General features: G+C 34.9%; 1 protein-coding gene across 1 annotated transcript in view; it reads right to left on the bottom strand.

The window, feature by feature from the left end:
• Positions 1–26,736, bottom strand: part of Tis11 (Tis11 zinc finger protein) — a 61,379-nt gene extending 34,643 nt beyond the window's left edge. Inside the window, exon 1 of the mRNA XM_089642386.1 lies at positions 26,160–26,736. Within this exon, the coding sequence (XP_089498512.1) occupies positions 26,160–26,219 (60 nt within the window). The 5' untranslated portion in view covers positions 26,220–26,736. The remainder of the gene's footprint in view (positions 1–26,159) is intronic.
• Between the last annotated feature and the right edge of the window lie 378 nt (positions 26,737–27,114).

The raw sequence follows: 27,114 nt of genomic DNA, 5'->3' as shown, positions 1-27,114 counted from the left end.
CACCGGCTAATAAAAAAAACAAAGCGATCTATCAGGAATCGTTAAAAGTAATGTGTTGTATCGAAATGATACTGTTTTAGTTTGGGTAACATCCGTATTGGAAGAATTACAAAGAGAATGGCAGATTTTAAATAATGTACTGCAACGCCTACGCGTTACAACTCTCAATGTACTATTTGAATGTGTGTAGCAAGTACATATAGACACGCTTAGTATTATAGCAGGTTATGGCTATTGGGCTACGATCTACGAGGCTTTTGGATGCGGGCCGACAGCCCACGATATTCACTTCTAATAAAGTAGATTGAATGACCCATGCCGCAGTCACGTTTATTACTTGGGCTAAGGTCAGTCAGTCATAAGTAGACAGTTAAAAAAAACAATGAGTTTACTGTGAAAATTTGATAACATGCAACTAAGATGGATTAGCGAAAATACGAATGATGTTCGCTGAATTGCGTTAATTCTGTTGTGTAAAGTTTTTGAAAATACATCTAGGCAATGTTGTTACAATAGTAAGTGATACATATTATATACCGAACATTGGTTTACTTGTATATTAGCGCATTGCTTGTAAATCTATGTCAATAAGCAGCAACGATCAGACAATATGTTCAATTGAGTTAATCATTCCATGCAACATGAATCTTTTATCTAAACAACTATAAGGCGAGAATTCTGTCTGGATAACCCACTCACCGAACAGATATTGTACAAGACACAAAAATCATACACAAATTATATCTTCCATCTACAATTTCTAGGTTTATTAACACAACTGCTTTGAACTTATCACATTATTTCCATCATGAGGTATGAAGCGTAGTAATATATCATTTCTGGTTTCAATTCCATTTTAACGACTTTTTTATTGATTAAATTTTTGATCGGATCGGTTTTACAGCTTTTTATGGCTGGAATCTTCATGGCGATCTGGTACAAGTGGACTGAAGGGACATGTCCACTGTACCGGTTTTCTTAACAGACTGGTCATGTATAATTAAATTGTAGCAAATATCACTGATGTTGGTACTCCACACTATCAGACAGGGACAGGTAACAGGTTGGGTGGGGAAATGTAGGAGCATACGTTAGAGGGAGATATAATTATTACATATAACATTTGTGTACAATATTGAACATTTATGATTTATTTTATTTTATTTTATTGTTGGCAGAGAGGCTGCATACCCCTTCTGTTGGGTCTGAAGATGCCTGCCATGAATGAAACTGGTCCGGCCATTAATACATATTATCTCCGATCCAAATGTTAACATTGAATAACTTAGCAAGTAAGGTTGATTACAATGTAACAGATTATACCCGATACAACCCGACAGATTATATTGTTCTCCTGAAACTTTCCGAAACTATTCTGGTAGTTTCTTCAATTGCGTAAGTTGCAAGTATCGCCTGATCCCGTGTGCCCATTAAGCTGGTACCAAAAACAATGAGTAACAGTTTTCTTGACACTTGACTCTCTATAATATATTTTGGAAAGCGAGATCTGAGATGACCCCGCACCGACCTTATTACAGACACTGGACGGGTCGCGCAGCCATGACGTCAATTGTCTTATCGGTGGCAAAGGTCGCCGAGATGGTGAGCCATTTTAATTTCTGCACACAGCAGTAGTTGGATCGAGTATAATAAGGCGAGTGATTACGTAAAGTTGGTTACGAGCTCGGTGCAGCGGGCAGCGAGCAGCACGAAGACTGGACGTAACTGCCGTGACGTGCAACAAACATTCAAAGGCGGATGTATAATGATGGCACGATGGTAGATTAATACCAAATCACAATTGGCTAATGAAGCACAAATTTACAAATAAATATTCATTCCAGAGCTCGAAGTGTAGATGCAACGCTCGTGCGTGGACTGTTCATTCGTATATTAAAATACCGGAGACCTGCTTAGCCATACAAAAAACAAATAGAATTATGAACGGATTTAGAGATTAGAAAGACGGTTAAACATAGTAATTAATAATTAGAAAAAAATTGCAAAGAATCCTCTCTTGAATATTTTCCCCTTCTAACGATCAAATTCTCCTACTGCTACCCCTTCGGGGGTTATAACCCCCCTGCCGCTCTCTAACCCCTCTGCCGAAATCTAATCATTCTAAGAAAAATTAAAAATGAGTAGATTGGCAACAGAAAAATCTTTTAAAAATAATTACCATAACCAATCATTCGTTGATACAGGAGATATTTCACCTTCCTAACTTATCCTGAAGTTAATGTATATTTACGATTAATTTATTAAGTCCAAGTTCGCTATTCGGTACTCGAACATGTGAATTAATTATTGGCTATAATATCGAATAAGTTAGCAGAGTTTTCTACATATTATTAGTTATATTCCATGGATTAACTATCAAAAGGAATGATGAAATACCCCACAGTCTGATGTTACGTTCGAAACTTAGGCTCAAGAATAAGGAAGCGCAAAATGGCACAACTGCGCGAAATTCAAAAATAAATTTTCGTTTTCTGGAAAAATACAAAATTTCACAACAAACACAAAAAGGTCACGGTAAGGCCCTGATCGCTCAACTTCCAGTTATTTTCACCGCATTTAATTACCTACTTCCGACCTTTCTCTTAACAAGTGTTTTTGCAAGGCAATCGTCATTATTATAGTGTTCACAGCTAGGCAGTGGAAGACCAATGATTCAGTGGATTGTTCCAGTGTTATCATTTATGTTGAAAACAATGTAAACTGTACATTTAGCGTTATATTATAAGTTCTGTATTGGGTAATAGGCACTGTAGGAATAATTTTAAGAATATGACCACCATACTAAATTACCGTTTTTAAGTTTGTTTTAGTAAAGCTTTCACTTGAATTAAAATGACACTAAACTGCGCTATATAAATGCTGTGTTATCGTTATTATTATTAGACACATTTGAGGTGATTTTTCACAAAAACGGCGCTATACAAGTTATCCAATTATTATGATTAGGTATTTAATAGTATTATATTATCCAAGACCGACACCTTATCACTGTCCAGGTTTCTCGTTTACGTCTTCGTCATTAATAATAGGTTTTATCTTTCTTTAAATGAAAAGCAGAGACAGATTAATATCGACCGAGTGTAAGTAATAATTCAGTGGCCTTGTTATATTACCGTTTCCATTACTAATAACGAAATTTAACTTCTTTCGAAATTAATAATATTGTAAACATAATAAACTGAGAAGGAATAATCGCATTATCAATAAGATTTATAAATGACTACAGAAATGAATATTATAATAAAATATGCAGAAAATGATAATAGCAATTGTTGAAATGAGGTTTACATGAAAAGAACGAGATGTGTTCATGGTCACATACGCTCGTAGTTAGTTATCTGGGGCAATTAGAACACAAGGAAACAATTAATACCCAATACGAATTGCGGTTTGGAAATCAACCATAAACTGACAGGGTTACTTGCACACCAGAGTTCATAGGGATAAAACACGCTCACACAACGCCCACAAAGCACACTCGACTCGGCAAGGCAATAAATCTAAATATGACGAAATTTCCCAACGTCTTGTCGCTTTGCAATCAAATTCCGACTTTATGACTAACTCCACCAATACTACAATAATACTACTGCTTCCCGGCCTTGGAAGCCCGTCATATTTTCCTAACTCGAAACGTATAACATGACAAAGGCAAAAAGAACATTTAAAACATTTAGTAAAACCATAAAAAAGTGTTCTGTTCTGACAATTATAATGCAGTGAATTAAATAAAGTAGAAAGAAAGATTGAAACAAAATTATGAATACATCATGGACAACATATAAGAACTGTGGGTTATTCTCTCATAAGCGATGTGTTATTGTTATTATTGTATAAATGGCCTCGTTAAATATATTACGATAATGCGAAATAAGATGTCTGTGGAAAACAGCTACGTTAATGTGGTCACGTTTTAACATATTTAACTAAAATGATTCATATTTGGGAAATGAAACAAGTTTCATAAACGAATCAACATTTGAAATATGAATCAAATTGGTTGACATTTCGAGAAAATACCGTGCATCTAGGTCTTAAATTTGAACTGCTACGTGAACTGTAGTACATTAGTTTGTTGATGTTTGATGGCAAGCTTGCGGGCACTGTGCGATAGCACAGAGGTAAGGCACGTAGTACAATAATAAAATCACGGACTGAAATGTTATAATTTGCTGTATAGGTAACGCAACGAAAGAAGGAAGCAATAAAAATGCTTAGAATTGATGTATTGGTCTATCTGTGTGAACGTCAAGCGCCTCCCACTAACGCGATAAGGCTCTCTGTCTTGCTTACGCTCACTTATTGTAACTAGTTAGAAGAGAGGCAAGTTTTAACAATACCGTTACGGGGTATACTTACGGGGTGTCCTATTCATTCAGTTCGTAATTTGATTTAAACATACGTGCACCTACATATCGCAAGTGAAATAATTACCAATTTTGGAATTTGAAATAATAAATAGTTTTCATCATTTTTAATTCGAATTAGTAGATTTACAGAGTGTTTTTAAAGTGTGCAAGTGAATATTTATTACGACATCATGGAGTCCTGTTACAAAACGGGACGTGGCAAATCACTGAATGGACAAAGTCGTGAAATTTTATTCCGCGTGTTTAATTATTTTATGCACTTATTTATTATTTTATCTCCTACTTATGATCTCACTGAAGAAACCACTCATTCACTCTGAATGCAATTATTGATGTTTTCCGAAATGACCCTGTAAAAAAAATCACATCTTTACGATTCTTTCAAAGACATAAAGAAACCATCCCTTCGTTAAAATAGATAAATAAATATTCTAGGAAACGATAAAATTTTGGAAATGTGGGTTAATTATACTTCTAGGAAATATATCAAATTAACATTAAACATGCTTTGTAAAATAAATATTTCTGGTCAGAATAATAATTATTCCCCGAAAAACAATTAGGTATAAATTCCAATTGCCGTAATTTCCGTGAATTAGGGTCATTATCGATGGAAGTTTGTTATGTACAGCATTCTTACATAAATGACTAAGAATTGTTAGCAATACCATTGTCTTTTTTAAGAATACCTACCCATTTGAATTCAATCCTGAAAATTGTCACATTAGTTTAGAAAAAAAATGATAAACTTCAATATTTCAATAACGATGTCGTAAAACAAAATAAGTTTTATGTGACCGACTTCAACACGCTTTGGCTTAGAGTTCTAAATTGTGAAATAATCATCAATTGTTTTTTTTTTTCAATCTTAAATCGAAACACGCTGTATGTAAGTTTTGCATCTGTGTGAGTACTGTGATGAAGCCAACTTAACTTGCGAGACCTATACGTGAATGAGGCAAACGTCTAATGAGATTCTTAGATAGTCGAGGCCGGCCAATAAAAGAGTTAAATACTGCTGATGCTCAGAAACTAAAGTGTACGTACAGTGGCTTTATTTGTGTTTCGGTATTTATTGGGTCACACGGAATTGAGATAAAAAAGCTTGGTTTTTGAAGGTCGATTTAATTAGTTCAAGATGGACAAAACACGCCAGTGTTGTAAGTAAGGCACGGAACATTGGTTGATTCACTATAACGCATAAAACACAAAGATAATTTAACGAAATATATATTCCGATGCGTTATATTTTTGCATGGCAAAAACACGTTTGAAGACGATGATACTGGCAGCATAATAGTAATTTGTCTCAAAGCAATGTGAAATATTATAATTGAGTGTTTGAGCTTGGGTACTTTAGTATAGTAAACAGTTTATTACTCTAACTGAAAACCTCTTAGTTACAATTTCCTAAAATTTAACTATACATATTTAAAAATTCCATACTATATACATTCACATTGACTCAATGAAACCACACGGGAATGCGTTTGTTGAATATTTAGTATTAAACCTTTGGCTTAGCGAAGGTTAAGCAAATCCACCCAATCTTCTGAAATATATTATTTTTTTGTATTAAATGACGGAAACTTGTTAAAAAAAGTTATTTTTGGCAATAACAAAAACCGCAAAATGTATACCTTGAAATAAGTTTAGTATTTCACATGGAAATATGAATTATGTTTTATTAGTAGGCATATCATATCTCTGTAGGCCGGTTTACTGCTTCTATTCTGCAGATTATAATACACACGCAAATAGTCCAATCTGCGATCAGTTAAAATTAATATAGATTATACATTGAGGTAGTCTCCCTCGATCATTAATTTAATGCACGGACCACGATAAGCAGGTTTAATCAACAATTTGGAAGCTAGCTTCATCCTTCAGAACGACGCTAATCTGCCCCAACGACTACCGGTCTCTTTGAAGGACTTGGAAGGTAAGACAATAACAACAACGTTACTACTAAGAAACTAACAATAATTATTTAAAATTTGTTCATCAGTATGATTTGAGTTGAAAGCACGGTGAGGTATGATCTATGTTGTAGTGTGTAGTCAGTGCGAAGGTTGAGAAGATCTAATCCTAATTGCTCGTTGCTCAGTAGGTGAGTGGTATACTAGTATACTGCAGAGTGATGGCCGACCTTGGGCGCAATAATAATTAAGAGGTGTATGTATTACAATGTATAATTGTTACTTTTCGTCTCGCACAGACGCCATTACGGCTGGCATTATAATAGTCACGATAGAGTAAGCGCGGGGGAACCGACGCGGACCAGTGCGCTCTCTCAGTGAGGTATTACCGGACTCTTCATTATGAAGGAATTAATAATTATATTATGGAGCATAAAATTCAAATTTACACATTACCCTCTAAGAAGGTTTTATTTAAATTTGTCAAAAATATTCTATCTTCTTTATCCTAGTCCTAACTGCCAGTGGGACTCTTGTATCTTATGCCCGATAGGGTATTTACTTATGTTACTATCAAAAAAATAAGATAATTCAACCAATATTTTCGAATGGGAATATTAAAATTACCAATTTTTAGTACAATGATCAGAATCAGAAATGTAAACTTAAAATTGTCCACATGCTTATAACGGTATCCACATTTTTTGAAAATGCACTATTGCGCAGAATATTTGGATTTTTATGAAAACTTTTTCCGACATCCTCATAACACATACGTGTTCTTCATTAAAGGCATGCAGTACCATTTTTAACCGGAGAATACGGATAATTTGACCAGATTTTTAATAAATGCAATATTTTATATTAACAAAGTTTTCTCCGTAAAGTCCTTGCATATTAGTAATGAAGTCGAACAATCAATCATATATATGATTTGCCCTATTTTGAACAGCTAACACATAACCATCAGATGTTTATCATCGCCTTTAATTCTCCGTGAAGATAAGTTATTTGTTATTAATTCCGAGCAGCCAGCATTACATTGGCCACAACATCGGCGAAGCCCGCTTTAGATAGTCTAATTAGTCACAGGCCAGTTCGCGGTTTCCTTTCCGAACTAATTATATTCATGGTTTGAATATCAGCGATAACAGGTCTGATGACTTCGCTCGCTGCATTATTTTAAGGCGGACCCTCGCCGAAATTAATAAGTCTCATTAATAAATGCTATTGTTAATAACTTCATTACGTATTGGTAGGAATGGATGCTTCGCGCGGCGCACAATACAACATTAAGGTATAAAGGAAATGCTCAAATGAACAATCAATCACCCAATGATGAATCCCGGTATGGGTTTTATACTAGGCCCTCTTTACTTGCAATCGGTATATATAGTAATTATTACGCGGCGCTTAAGGTCGAAATAGTGAGAAAAAACTTTATTTACTACCAAGCCGAAGGTACGGTTAGAACTGCTTATCTTATAACAACGCCCAACAGGCTTGTAAGAGTCTAGTAATCTAGAGAAAGAGTCTAGTAATCTAGAGAAAGAGTCTAGTAATCTAGAGAAAGAGTCTAGTAATCTAGAGAATAAGTAAGATCGATTGAATATTCCGATACTAATTTAAACAATGCAAAGGCATGTATTGCCACATCTAATATTGCTTGTATGACAGTTAATTTCGTTCGTATGTGCTGTATAATAAATAATACGGCATTGTAGGAAAAGTGTCTTTATGTATTACGTGCGTGGGAACGGTGTTGCGTGGCAGCCATTTAATTTCGACACAGAGTAATTTCCCTTTTCGCTGTGGAAACTCAGAGGAAAAAGCAGCGACAAACAATAATAATTATTAGTATTACTAACATTCTAGCTCTGGCAACTCTTGAAATTAACGTTTTGACACAGTTTACTGCACTAGATTACGAATGGCAACAAAGAAATTAGTATTACTACGACTTTTTACTTGAAACTGAAAATTTTATAGCCTAGTATGTATATTTGAACTATAAATAATATTATTACTCGTTATCGTTAGGCGAGGTTATGGTGCAATTAAATTTTTATAGTTAGACACGAACAAGTGGGTAGTGTTTGTATCGCACGATTAAGTATACTATCAAATGTGCATTTGAGCTGCAGCAGGTTATTAAATCGTTTGATGTATCTTAAATATACTGGTATTTGTTTGGCGATCAGATGCCTCTCACGGACGGACAGATGCACATAATATTATAATTAATAATGTAACGATTATTAGTTGTTCTCGGGCGCTTCTCAAGCGATCGGGTCGGCGACCAGGTGACACCAACGGCTGGCTGAAAGGCAGACGCGAAACCCGACTTGCTGAAAAATGAAAGTAGAGGAGAAACGGATCGACTCTAGGCAGTCATACTATACTGCTCTTATTAAAAAAAGAACTAGACAATACTAATTACAATTGAAATTTATTGTAATTTTCATCCAGTGTGATTTTTATTTAAGCTCGTAAGTGTAAAGAACATCTACTGCAAGAGTATGATAAGAGTGACAGGCAGAACGGTTGCCTGAAATAAAATAAAAGATTGCAGATCAAATCTACATACCATCTGGAATTTAGTTTGTCTTACTAATAATAATAATAATTGGATAATTTGTATAGCGCCGTTTTTGTGAAAAATCACCTCAAGGGCGCTGTACAATTTATTTCCTAGGATCTACATTTGTTATTTAGACCAACTGTGCCAGCACGAGGTTCGTCATCCGTTCAGGCATGTGTCTGCCGCCAATATAGCGCTGACATGTATCTGCTGCCAATAAAGAGCGCTGACACAACATCCTCACATAGACAACAAACCTTGGCAGCACCGCTGTGACGCTCGACGAAGACAGAAGATGGAGACTCTGCTGCAAGAGTCCTAGGTAGCGAAGGAACTGTACCAGCTGCTGCAGGGAGAGAGACTACCCCGTACACCAACTGTGCCAGCACGAGGCTCGTCATCCGTTCAGGCATGTGTCCGCCGCTAATATAGCGCTGACATGTGTCTGCTGCCAATAAAGAGCGCCGACACAATATCCTCACATAGATAACAGACCTTGGCAGCACCGCTGTGCAAAATCACCTCATCCTAGTTTACCTTAGTCTCTCCAGTCACCTCCCAGCCTTTCATGCCACCTAGTGCATCCTCTCGACCCTTTCAGACTCCTTCCTGGCTCCAATACATTCTTTCTATTGTCGTGATCCGACGATTTCACACCTCTGTCTCAGACCCTTAGGGCTCGCTTATCGCAGGCTATCATAAGCAAAATCTTGAACCAAAGTCAAAGTGAAGTTTGTGAGTGTCATCTGTAACAAAATACATAAACAAAAACAGAAAATAAAAACAAAGACAAAAACTTTAAACAAAATATGGCTTATCTGTCCTCCATGCAGACATCCTCGGTTGAAAAGGTCCCGTAAATCCCAACACCACTTGACACTTGAGTCAGGTATAAAATCTTCGACTGCATTGAGAAATCTTCGTTCTAGCTTCACTTTTAAAAATTAATCGGTTTAAAATGCTATAATAATTGCAAATTCCGGCTAAACGGTAGAAGTTACGCACATTTCGTGAAATAAGAAGGTAAGCACTATATAAAACACGGATGCTGAACAATTTTCAGCGATCTCTTAGCAAGGGAAACCTTCTGAAAGGATCAAACAAACCGGAGCGGTTAAAACACGTCCGCAACGAAGAACCGTTATTTGTTGTATGTTTCCTTCGTCGCAATTCACACATTATATTCTAGAGTGCGTTATCTGGGATTATTAATGTTTTTAGCATTTTTTTATCGTAGTTAGATAATATTAACAGCTGGCACAAAATCCTAAAGTTCTTATAAAATTAAATGGGATTCCACGAAGTAAAAGAAATGCTAAATAAGTATAAGTAGAAATAGATGCAGTGATTGTATTGTTATAGAAACGCGACAAAGAAGTAAGCAGTTAAAGTACACTGACGATAAATGGTTAGCACGACAGTGTGTTTTACTGCCCATTGAAGTAGTCAATGAAAGTTTTACTTTCGATGGATTCGCTCTAAGTTTTTTGTGTCAATAGCGCGCGGGAGAAAAAAAAGTAATTCAATCGTTATCTGCTTTTGGCGGGAAATTCGCGTCGCCATTTTGAAACGCTGCGAGGCCGCTGGGCGGAACAATCGCATTTGGAAAGAGAAGAGGAAAAAGAGCAAAAGATCGGTTTACGAAACCAGAAGGGAAAGAAAACGAGAATAGTTGGATAAAATAATTTGAACATCGTTAAATAGTAATATGTTTTTTGCTATTTGAGCTCAGCATTAACATTCACAGTCTAAGCACCGATCCATGATTGCATACAATGGAACGGTGCTTAGAATATTGATGACTGATGCATTATTCCATACCAGTTCTCTTATAAATATACAGCGAGGCCACATAAACATATTTCAAAATACCCGGAAAAATCGGATTTTTAAACCTGTTTTTTTTTTGTATCCAGGTGTATAAAACCAGTATAGTTGTTTAAGTGGAATTCTTTTCTAATGTTTTCCTGGTTTTCCCAGTCTGTTGGTGACAACCCTGATCCAATTATTCAATTAAACATAAACTTGACGAAGTAAATAACTCGCTAATGCCATATGATTACCAAAAAAATCAAATTTACAGACATCATAACAAGATGAAAATCCTTTTAAAATATTGTCTGACATCCTGATAAAATACCACCAGTTCTAATTAATCGGGAACATTTGTTTAGCTCGGCGAACCATATGACATAATAATAGTTATAGCGTCTGGTTATTATTTGTTATTATGTCTTTGAGAAAATACCAGTCAATATATATATGATTGAATATGGTGGCGACGATAATTCGTGACCGAGAAGTTGATTTAATGCAATAAATCATAAAATCAATCAAATTAATTCCAGCCAGTTTTATATGGAGTCGTAAATCGGATTTATGGCGTTATATCCCAATAGTGTCGCTCGAACAATCGAAACCAATGGAAGCGAGTACTTCAATACGTCAAGTTTACTGTACTCCACTGTAATCAAATTGAAATTGACTGACAACCACTACTGCCTTGCCAGAGAATATGTCCGGCATTTTGTGGTAATTTCAACGGCGTGGGTTCGATTTTCTGGAAACAACAATTGCTCTGACAAGTGCAGAATAGACAAAGTGGAAGTAAATACAACATTATTGCTAAATCACAAGTCTCGACAATCTATCTATGTACAGAATGGGTCAAAAGTAATCACCCTATTAGAAAACGCTATAACTTTTGCAAATGGCGCCAATTGTCAATTCGGTTTTGACATTTGTGAAGTACACAAACGCAGAATACAAATCGAGACATGAATCGGTTTACTCTGCAAGAACGCGGAATAACAAGCAGTACCACAGTTTACCATTAAAAATGTATGTAAAGATGAATGTTTCTTTGCTTGTGCCCTACAGACTAAAAAACTACTGGACCGATTACACTAAAAATTTCAAAATCTGTTCTTATGAGTGCCAGAAGTGAATTGTAGAAGTAGTCAGGGACGCCCGAGGAAGACTAAACTCTTATTTCTGCACTGGTATGAGATATTGAGTCGAATTGGACATACTGTAGTTTTTAACAGCAAAAATGTGGAGTGCGTGGTATGAAAGCGAATGGTAAATAAGACAAGAGTCAAATACTTATTTGTGGTAAAATGGCGTGTATATCACGAATGAAGAAAGAGGTGTGAAGACAATGTATGGACTTGGAAGTGAATGGTTGAAGTCGAGGACGCCCAAGGAAGAGATGGCACGATCAAGTGAAACAAATACCATATTATAATACTAACTAACCCTCACGCCGTTTTACTGCAGAAGCAGGCAGAGAGGACGGACCGCCAAACAACTCGGTCTTAAGACACTCCTTGCCTAATTCACATTCATACATACTCTTCTATTATTCTGACTCTTGACATCTGATGACTCAAGTATCTGATTCACTTGATCGTGCCATGTCTTCCTCGGGCATCCCCGACTTCTGATACCATTATAATACAATATGAGTATTTCCACTTTTAAAATGGACCCAGTTGTCAGGTACTCTAGAATTGACAACCCCAAAACATTTATAAATCCCCGAGAAACACCGGGTACACGTCACCCAGTAATCACTACTACAAACAAAAGCATGTCAAACCACATTTAGCATTATTATTATTATGTGTTTCCATCGTATTCATTAAAGCGACGAAGCAATAATTATTATTTAAGGCGATTAATTTTATTCGAGATGTGCGTGCAAATGGCTTAATTTTTCAGGCCATATAAAAGCGGAATTGACGTTAATATAATGTTTAATTATAAATTATTTGTATCTGCGAGGTGGAGAATCACGAAATTTACGAAATACGTATACAAAGGCTTGCGCAGTTGAACAGAATTAATTTTAAACTTGATTGGATAAAGAAGGCAACTGACGGGTTTTGAACAGTGGCGGCTCGTGACTTTTGTGTTACTAGAGTGCTAATATTACAAAAAATGGCATTATTGATGTTGTTGTAGCTGAAAACGATTTTTTTTTTTTTTTCGAAAAATTGATTTTTTGTATGAAGATTTTCAGGAATTCCGTGCGGCGCACGGCTATACTGAAATTTCCTGAAAATCTTCATACAAAAAATCGATTTTCGAAAAAAAATTAAAAATCGTTTTCAGCTATAACAACATCAGAAATGCCATTTTTTTTAATATTAGCACTCTAGTACACCCAAAAGTCACGAGCCGCCACTGGTTTTGAAATTCAACAAATTATAAACACAAAAAACAACAAGTTTCGGAGTCATCATCAACTGGGTCTGAAACTTGCCAAACTTGTGTTACAAGACCGAACAAACACACACGCACAAAACCACTCATACACACATAAACCAAATGCAGGCACACAATCATATACACTGGTATGCCATATTTTACCAGATAGCAAAAAAACATACAGGTAAAGTTTGCTGCAAAAGAAAATCTTGAAAAAGGCTTACACCCATAACAGGCACGAGCAGATTTGGATGGTAGTAATGATGTAACTTTTTTATAAAGTGTGCCTATATTAAACCCCAGAAAAATTACTCGAAAAACGAGATCGTCAAATAAAAACCGGTAATGCTTACCTGGTGAAGACTGTTATATAAAAAGGGTGTAACACATAAGATGCGTGAAAGAAATCAGTTTGTATCAAGTGATGTAACCTTTTGATTATGTGGTGTGTATAGACCGGGATTTGATAGTACGAAGCCGCATACATTAATGCCGAGGTTTTATTAAAATGTTGTTATGGTAGCGTTCTGTAGCTTCGCGGTGACTGACTGGCAGGAAAGATCGTTACTCGGGAACTTTTACTTTCAACCGATTATTATTGTTACAAAAATTTAAGTAATTTTAGCTCAACTATAAAGCAAAAAAAAACGCGGGAATTATGAGCTGTTGCGTCATAACAATAATTTGTATTTGCACTACTTCTTATTCTAGGTCATGAGATTTATTTTAAGCTCGAGACGTCATTTCCAGTATGAGCGATAAGACGAGATCGATGGAAAAATATTAGACGGGTTGTCCTCGTGTAAAGTGCAGTAACTTCGGGAGGTGATTCTACATGATGGTAGAAGTATTTTATTATTTTTTCCCATTCTGAAATATTTTTCCATAGAAGAATATTTATTGTTCCATACCTTCAAACATTGGAATTTCTAAAAAAGTTATTTATCTTTTGAACTTATAAAATCATGTAGAATCACCCCCGAAATTAGTGCACTTTACCCCGGACACCGTGTCCATTTGTTGGACGCGCGTTTGGCATGTTTCCCGACTATGCACCGGTGCCAAAGGGATCAATGATGCTCGTTCCTCTAAACATCTTCCACTGTAATACCGGTAGAACAAGGACAGCATACCTACCTGACGCCTTTGTTCTAAAGATTGCAATTCCTTTAAGATAGGTGAATCTATCAAATTGGCCGCCCGTTTTTGCACAGAGTCAAGGGGGTATTTTGGAGCCAACAAAAGGTGGCTGCCAAATTAAACAGTGGGGCGCACTTGCGGTTTGTACAGGATCAGCAGTTGTGTACTATTAAAAATTGCTTATATTTTGAACGTATATTTAAAAATCGTAAGAAAGTATGTATCACTTTTATCATAACATCTTGTGTGAAGTGGGTTTTGCGGCACCCTGTTCCGATTGCATTTTATTTATATACCACATCTTTAAGTCGGTAGAACCGGTTTAGCAGCCGCTTAACAATCAATGTGTTAAAATGTCATTAGAGCAGAAGATAATGGACCGTCCTGCCTTCTGCGGGCATACGCTTCATAACGTATTTATACGGCGGATAGTAAAAACAAAATACTTATGGAGGTAGACATCGACTGGCAGAAAATATATATAATAAAGCTTTTTATTTATTTTGTGAATTCTTACGTGTTTTTTATACGTCCTACCCTTCAATGGTTAAAATCACAAGACGATACTGCAACCTTAACTCGACTGCTTAGTTATAATATTTTAGTGCAGCATTTCAAAAAATATATTTGAATGAAATATGATGTAGTGTTTAACAATGAAATTTTCAGCATAAAATGGTTTTCGGTTTGTCGTTTCACACTAGAAAACATGTAATAATAATAATTGGATAATTTGTACAGCGCCGTTTTTGTGAAAAATCACCTTAAGGGCGCTGTACAATTTATTTCCTAGGATCTACATTTGTTATTTAAAAAAGATGTAGACATTTTCAACCATAACTTGATATCATATAAAATTCAGCTTAATAAATTAATAAATTAAAATACTTTTATTTTATTCGATTTATTTGTTGTGAAAATTACATTATTATCACCCGTAGTGAATAGTATAGCTATGCGAAAAGTTGTTTTTTTTTTTCTTTTTGTTTTTAATTTTATGTATTTCTTTATTATGTTTATTTTTTTGCCATTTAATATGTTGTGTAGGTACAAAATACTAAATCAACATTTAATTCAATGTAACTTAATTGGTCTAGAACATATGAATGTTTATTGTTATAATTTTTTACTGTACGGCTGTTTGCTTCCTAAATAATAAAAAAAGAAATAAAATAAAAAAATACTTACCTGGCAAGTCACTTCCGACAAACACACTTATATTAAAAAGTTGATACATCGTTAGTATTAATTACAAGGCCATTATTCAGAAAACAAATGGCTTTAACGATGCTTGGTGACCAGATCTAGTCCATTACTTCTCAACCTTTTTGTTTCAATACTATCCTTCTTACTTCTTCCTCACTCCCTTCAACCTCACTATATACCCTATTTGGGAATGCCATAGTCCCACTGGCATCGGGCAGTTGGGATCCTAGTTCGGGGTTCACATAAAACAACAGTTGTCATTGGCTTGAGAGTGGATGTAACGAAGCTAATAAGAACAGACATTCGAAATTATTTTTATAAACATAATTTGTTTATAAATAAAAAATATATGTTCGTAATTGACAAAGGCTTTAATTGAATCTTTGTACGATGACTTTTTAGTATGCGTTATAGCGTCTCATTTGTACTTTATTCTAGCACGTTCTCGGATTTAACACACCTGCTAATCGCCTTGACCTTTGCCATTCGAAATTTTCCTTAACAGGTAAATGAACAGGATATCATAAACTAGAAGAGACTTTCGTATAAAAAATACATTTAAAAAGAAAAAACATGTTAATCGTGCGAGCAAACATCGCTGAAAACTTACTCTCAAGATTAACACACGAACTCAAGTTTAAATCAAATAAAATTACTAAGTCGTGTGTTAATCGTGTGTTCACGTGAATCATCCTTTATTTATTGTACTGAAACAACAGCAAAAACACTTCATTTATTATTACTAAATAATGAGCAGCTTAATAAATAAATTAAAACATCGAAAAACTAAACTTCACTTCCGTACTTCAACTTTTAAGTGTTTTGTCAATTAATTCCATGGACCATTAGACAATTAGACGTATCATTGTTGAAAAAACCGACATTTTACACAAAAATGTAATTTAAAACGTAATGGAGTAAAATCAAGGTAAATATTGTATAACACATGTTTTCGAACACATTCGCGTTAAACCTTGACCAAAGAGATGGATAATCATCGGTTCGAAGATAATAATAATGTAAAGGATAATGTAATGGCATTCTCAGACTATAAAAATATTACCATTCGTTATTTCGGCTACTGGCATTATACCTAGCTCTCTAATTAAAAATTTAGGCGTATTAGATCTATCAAAAAATTTATATATAAAGATGCAAAAGTCGGTCATTTTGAATACATGTAGGATAACAAAAGATTTTTTAAATATTTATGTTGAGGGATCAGTAGGATTTATAGGCCCTGTTAGAAGTTCTACCGAGCCGAACCCTCTGATATGAAAATATCTGGAGACGGTGAATTTTTTTTCCCATTTGATATCTGGTGATTTGACGTGTTGTTGTTCTTGTATTGTTTTGTATTTATTTTACTTATATAATGCACTTACATAGTGTTGATTGACTAGCTGATCATTTGTGGAAAAGTGAGTGGAAGGGTTAAGTTTTTCCTTTGGGGAAGACTTAACCCGGACAACTAAATCGGAAGTTTAAAAAAAAAAAAAAAAAAAATGTTTTCTAGTTGAATTAAAATTATGCCATCTTGTTTTATTATTAGACTAGTGGACCCCTCAATGATTCGCTATTGCTAATGTCTTTCTCGGGCGTCTAAATTACATACACTTTAATTCCGGTGTAGAGATATATTCCTTGGGAGCCTCCCACTTCTTCTACCAACAACTATCAAAATTCTAAACAATCCTGGATCTAATAAAAACAAACTTTGAAATTTTCAGCGATTTCAGTGGACTGCTTTTCGAGATTTGCGACCGCAAACATCCGCAGGCTGAATTTTTATGTATTAAGAAGATGATTGAAAGATCCTTAACTAATGATGGAAATCGCATTGCATTGCAACAGAGCTCAGCGTTCCTACCTACACCCAATATAACCATATTTACAAATTATATGAGGCTACAGTTAGGCGATTGAATGACGTACTATCTAATACCTAGAGTTAGAGAAAAATAGACGTATGGTAAAAAAAAAAGCAAGTGTAGACACATAAAAAACTGTCCACGAAGCGTGGAAGGCCCGACAATACTCCGGGCGTAAGTAAATCATCGTCAATGTGACCACTCGGGCCTGACTTGTTCCACAAGAGTAGCAAGCAATACGCGCGACGGACGATAGAAGAAAATACCAGATATTTGCCTTCTAGACTTCTAGATACTTTTATTTTCATCGGAGGACACTCATTGTCCGGGAGACCGTGACTGATGAAGAGCATTGTTTACCGCGAGATATTTTTTAAAAACTTCTTGATTCCGCATGGGAATTGATTATTATATCCTACGAAAGGAAGCGTCCATGTTTCGCTAAGCAATTCGGTCAAGACCAACGACAACAATATGTACATAAGAGATTTGCGACGCGATGCGGAAAACATAATGACGAGGTGATCGTGTTACTGCAAAAAATTAAAAGACTGGTATTATATTCGGGTGTCACAAATCACAAACGAATGGAAGAACGAGATACGTTAATGTATATAATAACGATTATTGCGTTTCTGATAGCATCTGCAGTGAAATGTTCGGTTTACAGTCTCCAGCGTAATTGAACTTGGCGAGCGCGGGCGGGTATATTTACCCCGTTGACGTTCAAATAAAACAAGCGTGTCGTAAAACGGAGAAATTGTGCACGGGGCTGTGCGATATTCAATATGCAGTAAAATCCAACAGCAAGAATAATAAACTGGGTGCATTGTGCGGACTGAAATAATAAATACATCGTCCGAAATCGCAGTCGGGTAATTGCTTTATTTTTACTGATGCTTGTGAAGGTGCCTGCTACCTGTTACAGCTAGGTGGGTTTGTATAGGCGCGGTCAGGATTTATACTTTATACATGCCAATACCCAAACAGGAACCGGTTCTCCCGGTTAGCTCGGTACAGGGTTGGGGCAACCGGCGACTGCACTTGTATGTAACCAGCCAGTAACTTCTCTTTCTGTTGCGTGCGTAACCAACCCGCTCCGTTGTAACTTTGCGTGCGTCGTTTGTGAGAAAGAGGGAGAGGTTGTTACAGCGGAGGTACGTTTTTATTGCGTTTAGTTACAGCAAACGCATTCACTCCATTTTGCATATTATCTTGTTGGTTTCCGAGAAACGCAATTATTCCGAGTATCGGGTTTTTCTGACGCGTTCATTAGAGTTATTAGTTTCTTTTGCGAAGGAAGTGGGGAGATTTGTGATTGCTTTTAACTCAGCCGAGACGATAGAGGCAGAGCGAATTTAACTGAAGTTTATAAGCAAAGGTGAAGGTTTGTTTTCAAGCCACACACGGATATGTTGCGATAGTTAGCGTGCGAGTGCGAAAGTAATTTTAGTAGTGGCAAATTAGATTACCGCCTATGCGCTAACGATGAATGCACTTGCTCTTGTCAAAGCCGTGACTCCGTGTTGATTAGAAGGTTAAACGAACAAGGGAATGATGCCCCCAAGATGTACGCAGGTAAAAACAATCGCAAAATACCCCAGAAATACACTAAAAGATATTTTAAGTAGTTTTCTGTCATCCGTGGGGGAGTTAGGTACATTCGTTCCTCCGTACCGTGAAGCCGTGACTGCGGTTTTTCAGGCACAATAAAAAAAGCCAACAGACTGGTTTACAATTATTATTATTAAAGAGTGCTGTGTTGGTTGGACTCAGGTAGCCGTCTTACTGGGGAGGGGTGGGTGCAAGTAGGTAATTCAGTAGCCAATTTTACTGGAAGATCTAAAATTAAAATAACTGGGAAGATTCGAATAAGCTAAGTGTTGCAAGTTAATAATTTGTAATAAGTACCTACAAAGTTAATTTAAACTTAAAAATCGAAAATCGAGAAGGAAAACACATTCTCGTGTATAATAGCAAATTTGTTTATTGGTAGTGTAGTTTTAAAAAAAATCAACCGTGCTGGAATTTCAACATAAATACGTAAAGAAGAAAAAACGTAGATACGAGGCAAACAATATAATAAATTTAACAAACAGCCTGCAGTTGAACAAATAATTTATCTTCATCGCCAAGCAAATAAATTATTTTACGTCTCGAGATACGGCGTTAAAAATAGTAAAAAAAAAAGAAAACACGATAAATAACATTCTAGAATAAGTCATACTTGTTTCATATCAAATTTTACGATTCGGCGATAAGACCGTGAATTAAAACTATTACAATTGACTAATCTCGAGAACTCGAGATAAACCCGACTTGTAAAACTACGTACAAAAATAAACATATGTTAATTATTATTATTACAAAATGTTTTATGGCAGGTTTTCGCAGTAGAAATGTTGTATTATTACCACGAGATTAATAATATCACAGATGCGGTCGGAAATTATCGAGATTATTTCTCGAGAATTCCAAAAACGATTTCCTTTCGTCGATTTATAAATATTATAAATATCTTCAACGTTTTACTTCGTTCACATTTGCCAAAGAGTTTGGCCGATAACTTAGCGGAGTGAAACAGAGAATGAATCCCTCTTCTCGTGTTATTGGAGAGACCTTGGAAGTTAGTAATTAAATCGTTGACCTGTGTTGTTGGCTCCATCGGTATTTAATTTAGAGAGCGATGGCCAATTCATTAATCCCACTAATAAATGGGTTTTTACTATGATTAAGGCCAAATTCATATAAACCACATAGGGTGATAATTTAATAACTTATAACGTTTCAATTTTACACTACGTGGGTTTTAATAACGATCATAATATTATCTTAGTTACATGATCATTAATACATTATACATTACATATTTGCAAAACGGTCTAAAGTTCAAAACTTTGCCTACTAACTAACCTCCATGCCCTAGGGGTAGGCAGAGGACGGACCGCCAAACAATACGGTTTTCGCACACACTCCTTGCTTCCATTCGCATTCGTACGTTGTCTTTATTATTTCAACTCTCGACATCCTGACTATCTGTATCACTTGATTGTACCATGTCTCTAACTTTACTTACCATCTAACTAAATACAAAGGTTATTAATGTTATATTCTCAGAAGGATTACGATTATAATGTTAAAATTTACACGACGTAAAATAAGATCCCTGAGGAGTATATGTAATGTGCGACCGTTTTACAAATGTGGAGATCCCAAAATAAAGAGAGAAAAAAAAACTATGTAAAAATACTATGGGAAATGGCGTGATGTTTACACAAAGGACAAACAACGTCGAAAAAACCCCGACACTCAAAGGGGCAGAGTTCTTTAAAAATCTCGTCAGTAAAATTCATTATACACTTCGAGATTCGGCGAAAGACAACGTAACAATAACCTTGAAAGATGAATCAAAAGAAGCCGAGAGGTGCCCATAGAAATAGACAATAATAATGTATAGTCCCGGGGATGGGAGTTAGTAATTGTGCGGTGCAGATGGTACCTAAAGCAAGGAAGGAATATGGCAGTAATAATCACGAATACTGGGAAATGCCGGCAATAAAGACTTACTTCCTTCCGTGCCGAAAAAGCACCAAGCGCTTATTAATAAACCAGGCACTTTGGGATTTCCGACATGGATAATCCGAAATAAAGATATGCTTATGGGTAAGACGATGTACCTACGTATCCGATTCCGAAACATTTTAATCCGGAAATTAATGGTTCCAACATGGACGACGGGGTTCGTTCCTCTGAAAAATAGACGCCATATTGTTTTCCGAGTGATTCATTGGGTGATTTTGATTATTAAAATACTTCATATCCATTAGGCGATCCCAATGACTAAATAAAATACCCTAAGAGGGTGATCCCATCACTAGTAAGTACTTAAATCATATAAATTCAGTATCATTTTGGAAGAGATATTTTTAAAAATGGTACCTGATAAAAATGTACAATTTGACGGTATAAATAACTTTTCAAGTGGCAAAAGTAGAAAGCAGAAACGAAAAAACTGGATTTTTTTATCCACAAATTCTACACCAGCGTAATTAGCCGTGTTAGGTTGAACGAATCTTTTAACGTAAAATAAAGAAACCATTGTGTAATCTTATAAGTCTACGTGGCAAAGAACCTCAAAGTTCACACTTTGTAAAGCCACACGCTGGCATTCTTTTAAATTATGAGGTTAATTTAATTGATTTAAAACAGGAGGGTCAAGGCAAGTAAAGAAATGTCGTAAAACAAATTATTCCATAAATTATTATTGTCCTAGCCTTGGGGCTGCATATATGGCTGGTGGCCTCAGAGACGTGTAAGCAGTTCAATGTGGTACATGAGCCATGAGCCATGAGCACAGGTTTCGGAGACACCCGCCTTGGGAGAGATCGTTGCCGCTTTCGCCATACTAGGAAATAGGAAGCAGACAAGCGGAAGAAGGATAATACTTCCGGTTGATCAGCCATCTCGGATGTATTCTGATTGGAAAATGACAATTATTCTATCCATCGATGGCAGTTCAGCAAACGATTATGTACATAACATAATCGATTGCTTTGGCATGTTTAACTAGTTGTTTAGTCACGAGGAAATTGAACTACGGTGAAATTAACTATCGTGAGAAGCTATAAAACTGGCATTGATGCTAGAACATATTTGATAAACTGGTCAATTACCAAATACCAAAGATATATCATTTTGTTAAATTTAAAAAAAAATACACCAAAAATAATACAGCGAAAAAAAAAATTACAAAAGTAATGACGGGAGAAAAAATTCGGTCGAGATTTAACACAAAAATCACATATAAAAAATCAATATAAAAAAGGCCACCTCCTGAACTAATTAAAAATTCCAATTAAAAAATAGGACATAAAACTAGTTATACCAGCCACTGGAAAACGAAAACCGCCGATTTTAATACGCTCTATATATAGTGAGGAAAAATTCTGAAACCTACGTTGCCAGTTTTGGTGTGCTGAGCAGAACCAAACAGTGGGGTGAAGTTTATTCTAACAATGGCCAACCTCCAATAGGAGAGACACAAGCAAAACAACTTTATTAAACACCATGGATTAAATAGCCAAGCGACACAAGTTTCCTGTGCAGGTGACTAAAATAGTAACTAACGAACCATTCTTAAAAACAATAGCTGTTTGTATCCAACTGAAGACCGTAAAGTTAAGCATGTCAGGTGTAAGATGTACAGATTATGCATAATGTATGTTTATATTGGCACACCTACTACGTTAATGATGTTGTAAATTGTATACACAATATTTCATTGAATAATATAAATAATCATGTTTTTCTTTTGTATTGAGGATGCTGCATACTTTCGCTTTTCTTGTTCCACTCGTTAGTCGCTGTTACGTAAGCAATTATATTACATACTATTTCAAGTAATCGTTATTATTATTATTGATAATTGATAAAGAACGCCTAACGCTTCTGCGAGTTTTGGTGAGTTGCGGATATTTTATTAGGAGATAAAATGTCATACGAGGATGCATCAATTGACATAAATAATAGAAATGATTTTAACAGGATGGTCTATAACACCTATCATAAACAATTATAAATATTTGTTCAAAGGGCATAAGATCTTACTTATTTGTTTCGCTAAACAAAATTTTAAAGCAGTTTTCATAGGCCTATAGATTATTTTTTTCTGGGCATATGAAAAGGCTTATGAAATAGACTAAAAAATACTCGATTATTTCAAAGGCCAAGATGTATTCTACTCGTGGTATTTATTTAAAGCATCTGAAACATTTCTAGGCGACCAAATTTTCAAACCAAAAACACTTGATTTTGCATTACTACGTAGTGCATCACCTCAAGTATGTATTTCTATGGTAAGACTGCTTATGTTTTAACAACGCCTACTAACACAGGAGTTCGTAAGACATGTACAGGAAATCACCAATGTAAATGAAATCAATAAAGATGATAGTAAAAAGTACAAGAAAATTTGAACAATGTGTTTCATAATATTTTCTATATCAAATAATTATTCGATAGATAAAAAATCCGAGATTATTGATTATTCATAATAATCCAGTAGTAAAAACAACGTAGGTGTATCCCTTATCACGATTTTGCGATAATAGAAATCTTAATCGGAAAAGTATGCATTCAAATTCAAGATAAAAATTGAATAAAATGTAAAACAAATTATAGGGCATATAATCAACATACATATTTTTGCACGTTAATTCTATCACATAAATTTTTAAATTCATTATTGTATGTAAAAATAATTTCGATAGCATAATTAATTTAGAAATAATAAATTTTCACTGAGTGGTTGGTACCTGCCTACATTACGAAAAACAATTATTTCACTATATTGATCAGCCATATTGAAGATTCAATGACTCTTTGTTAAAACACATTTGTTCAAACTTACGACGGAAATAATAAATTCAATAATTTTCTAGGTTAAGTATATAAAATTATACAACTGTTGCAGATAGAAGTAGCCACATCGCTTAAAACCAAATTAGGTAAATTTAAAAATACTGATGAAAATTTAAATTTACTACTAGAAACATTTTAATAAATTTCTCATAAAATCACTAGCATAATTTCTGTGAACAGTAGACCTCGAATCCCAAATTTTATCTTATAATAATAATAAAACATTTGTATAGCGCATATAGACTTAAAAATAATTACTCAAGAGTATCTAGTGGTCATATTCTTAAAATGACTTGTACACAGTGCTCATGACAAAATATTGATCAAATAACGTGACATAAAAATGTACAGTATAATTAAGCCAAAATTTCCTTTGAAACCCTAATATTTGTAAGATGGTAGGTAGGTACTTAAATACTCATCTACTTAATTATAAACATTCATTTCATGTAACATTTCGCTTAAATTTCAAATAAGGAATTACACATTTTGTCCAAAGACTCGACTACTAACTCAAAGAAAATACATTCGTTTTTCAAACTGTTTTTCAGGTAGGTAGAGCACCATAATATTGAAAAAATGCGAATAAGAAAGTCCAAATAAACACCACGATTTCACGATTTGGAAAAATAATCTATACTGAATCATTAAAACGGACACCATTGTGAAACGGAACGTGCAAACAAATTTACAGACAGACGAATGCAAAACGGTTGATAATTAAAATAGACTTTGCTAAGGTGAGTCAGTACTCAATAAACGAAATTGAATACAATGCTACAAAAATTAATTCCACATCATATAAAATGTAATACACGACAATTGAATTAAATTTTCGTGCAACAAAGATGATCAAAGATTTTAAATGGTGGCATATTTCGTAAGCAAATTTAATGTACCCTAATGGAATATTTAGATACTTAATTTTTTTTAAACTAAATGCTTAAAAATAAATATAAATTCCGAAAATAACGGTTCGTAGACAAGTTGATTGATTGTTGGTATTGTTTTATCGCATACTACGGGCGATTACTGAATTCCAAAAATAATGGTAAATTTGAATGCGGGTAAGTTTTACCTGCCTTTAGTAGTAATTGTAGTAATTCTTTCTAAGAAGGTCACGGTAATGAAAAAGACAAATGAATGGGACAAAGTGAAATAATTTCGATTAAATAACCGTTTATGTCCAAATCGTTACAAAATTATCACGAAAGAGCATAATTATGTATGTAGGTACATAATTGTTTGTGCTAATTATCTTTCCAATCAATAAACCTGTCTTCGATTGTGTTGAAAACGATTTACCCAGTAATTTTACATCGGCTTTATCTTTAATATTTTCTAATTTAAAATGCACCGTTAGAAAAAATCACCCGATAAAACCTGAGATTAAATAATAATCTATCAAAAAACAAAATTATAGTTTTAACATAATTCTAAAATAAAAATTGTTGAAAGTTGTCATAAATATCGTGGTAAACGCAGGTACATTGATAAATATTGTAGAACACCTGATTTGGTATAATATACCTGCCCTTTTCTGTGCACATTATGTTCTAACAATAACAACGATCCTTTTATATTATTTCCAAATCTCATCTTCCCCATGTGAAAACTCAAATCTCCTAACAGTCATAAAAGGTTGGGGCTAACGGCTATATGAAAAAAATAATGGGTTCCCAAATTTACCAGCCTGCGAGAGAAGCAAAAAATTAAGTATAAATGAATATAGGAAAAGGTCCCTCTACCTGCCCTCAAAAGGGTCTGTAATCGTAAAATCTATATAATATGCCAAAAGCGAGCAAGTGGAGAAGCCATTGCAGAAGGGACGAGTTGTTTTTTGGAGCCGCCTACACGAAACTTCTCAAATCGGCAAGCGAAATCGCAATGGCGGCAAAACTTCTTGCAACGGTTATAAAATTCGAAATCTTTTACGATTCGCGGCCGTTAAAAACAACATACACAATTTTTTTTTTATATTTCGTTTAAAAAAAATGGCGGTGGCATAAGCCACAATATAATATTAACCATAATACGATATTTTTTCTTGATAAATAATAATATTTTTCTGTTGACAGATGATGTTGTAGACATTTTTAATTTACGCAGTAGGTACATAATATGAAACAATTAGAAATGCAGATTTTATGTTATTGCTACAATAAATCTTTTAATATTTGCAAATGAAAGTAGAAAATTAAGAAAATAACAGGATTTAGAAAAATCAATAACAAATCTTGGAAATTTTCGCACGTATCTAGAAACTGGTATAAAAATAACATGTGTGCTCACATGTTTGGCGAGATATTGTAATCATGACAACAAACCTGATAATTGTAACATTATAAGTTAGATAGCATTATTATTTCTAGAGTTAACTACAATACTAATCTGATTACAAGTAATAATGAATTCTTACCTTCAAAAATAGTTCACCAAAATCATAGACGGCCGACTGATGCATGATAGCGGTAGACATGATGGCAGTTTGAGATGGATCTCTGCTCCAGAATAGTCAAAGGTAGGATATTTAAAATAAATAAAAAGCACTGAAGCACGTAACCAACTGCACACAAGTTTTAAGATGCAAAACCCTCGACCACAAATTTTTTTTATATAAAATTAATTAAAAACAATTCAGTTTGCCTTTGTTTTTGGTCGCCTACCAAAATCACGGAAACAAATCGTTCGATAAAAAGTAAGTGAAATCACATTATTGACATCACAAATTCTCACTTGAAAGGCAAAATGTACTCGAAAGTTTGTAAGTATAATTTATTATTTTCGAAAAATACACTTTTTCCTTTTTCGTTAGCGCGCGTTTGTACGGCAGAGTCGTCTCTATCCTCTCTATATTACGATGACAAATACAAAGAAAAAAAACTTGCTTTCTAAATGTAAAATTTGTCGACTTTATTTTGACTTGTTTTGCTGCTACGTCGGACTGCACGACTACCCCGTATGACGCTCTCTCGCGAACTAAGCTGTGGAGCCGAGTTCGGTGCGCGATCTTGTCCCACAGATTCGTTTTCAATGTAGCCTCGGGCGACTTCGGATCGTTCGGAAGCGTTCGTGCCGCACGCTCGGAGAGAATATAGTCAAGCCGAACGTTGTGGACAATAGTAATAAGAATAATATTTAGATGATTTGTAAAGCGTCGTTTTTGTGCAAAATCACCGCAAGGGCGCTGTACAGATATAATATAATACATTTCTACAGTGATCTATGTTATTACTATCTATAAACTTGTCAAACTATTTTAATTTTTGTCTAGCAGTGGACGTGTTAGATTATTATATTATATCAACTGCAGATAACTATACAACATGCCGATATTATATTTCCATTACGGGAGGTTTTTTTTGATCATACAA

The sequence above is a fragment of the Hesperophylax consimilis genome, chromosome 18 (genome assembly GCF_061612785.1).
Source record: "Hesperophylax consimilis isolate HC1 chromosome 18, BYU_Hcon_1.0, whole genome shotgun sequence".
NCBI lineage: Eukaryota > Metazoa > Arthropoda > Insecta > Trichoptera > Limnephilidae > Hesperophylax > Hesperophylax consimilis.
The sequence above is the reverse complement of the archived record's forward strand: the minus strand, read 5'-3'. Positions and strand labels throughout refer to the sequence as shown.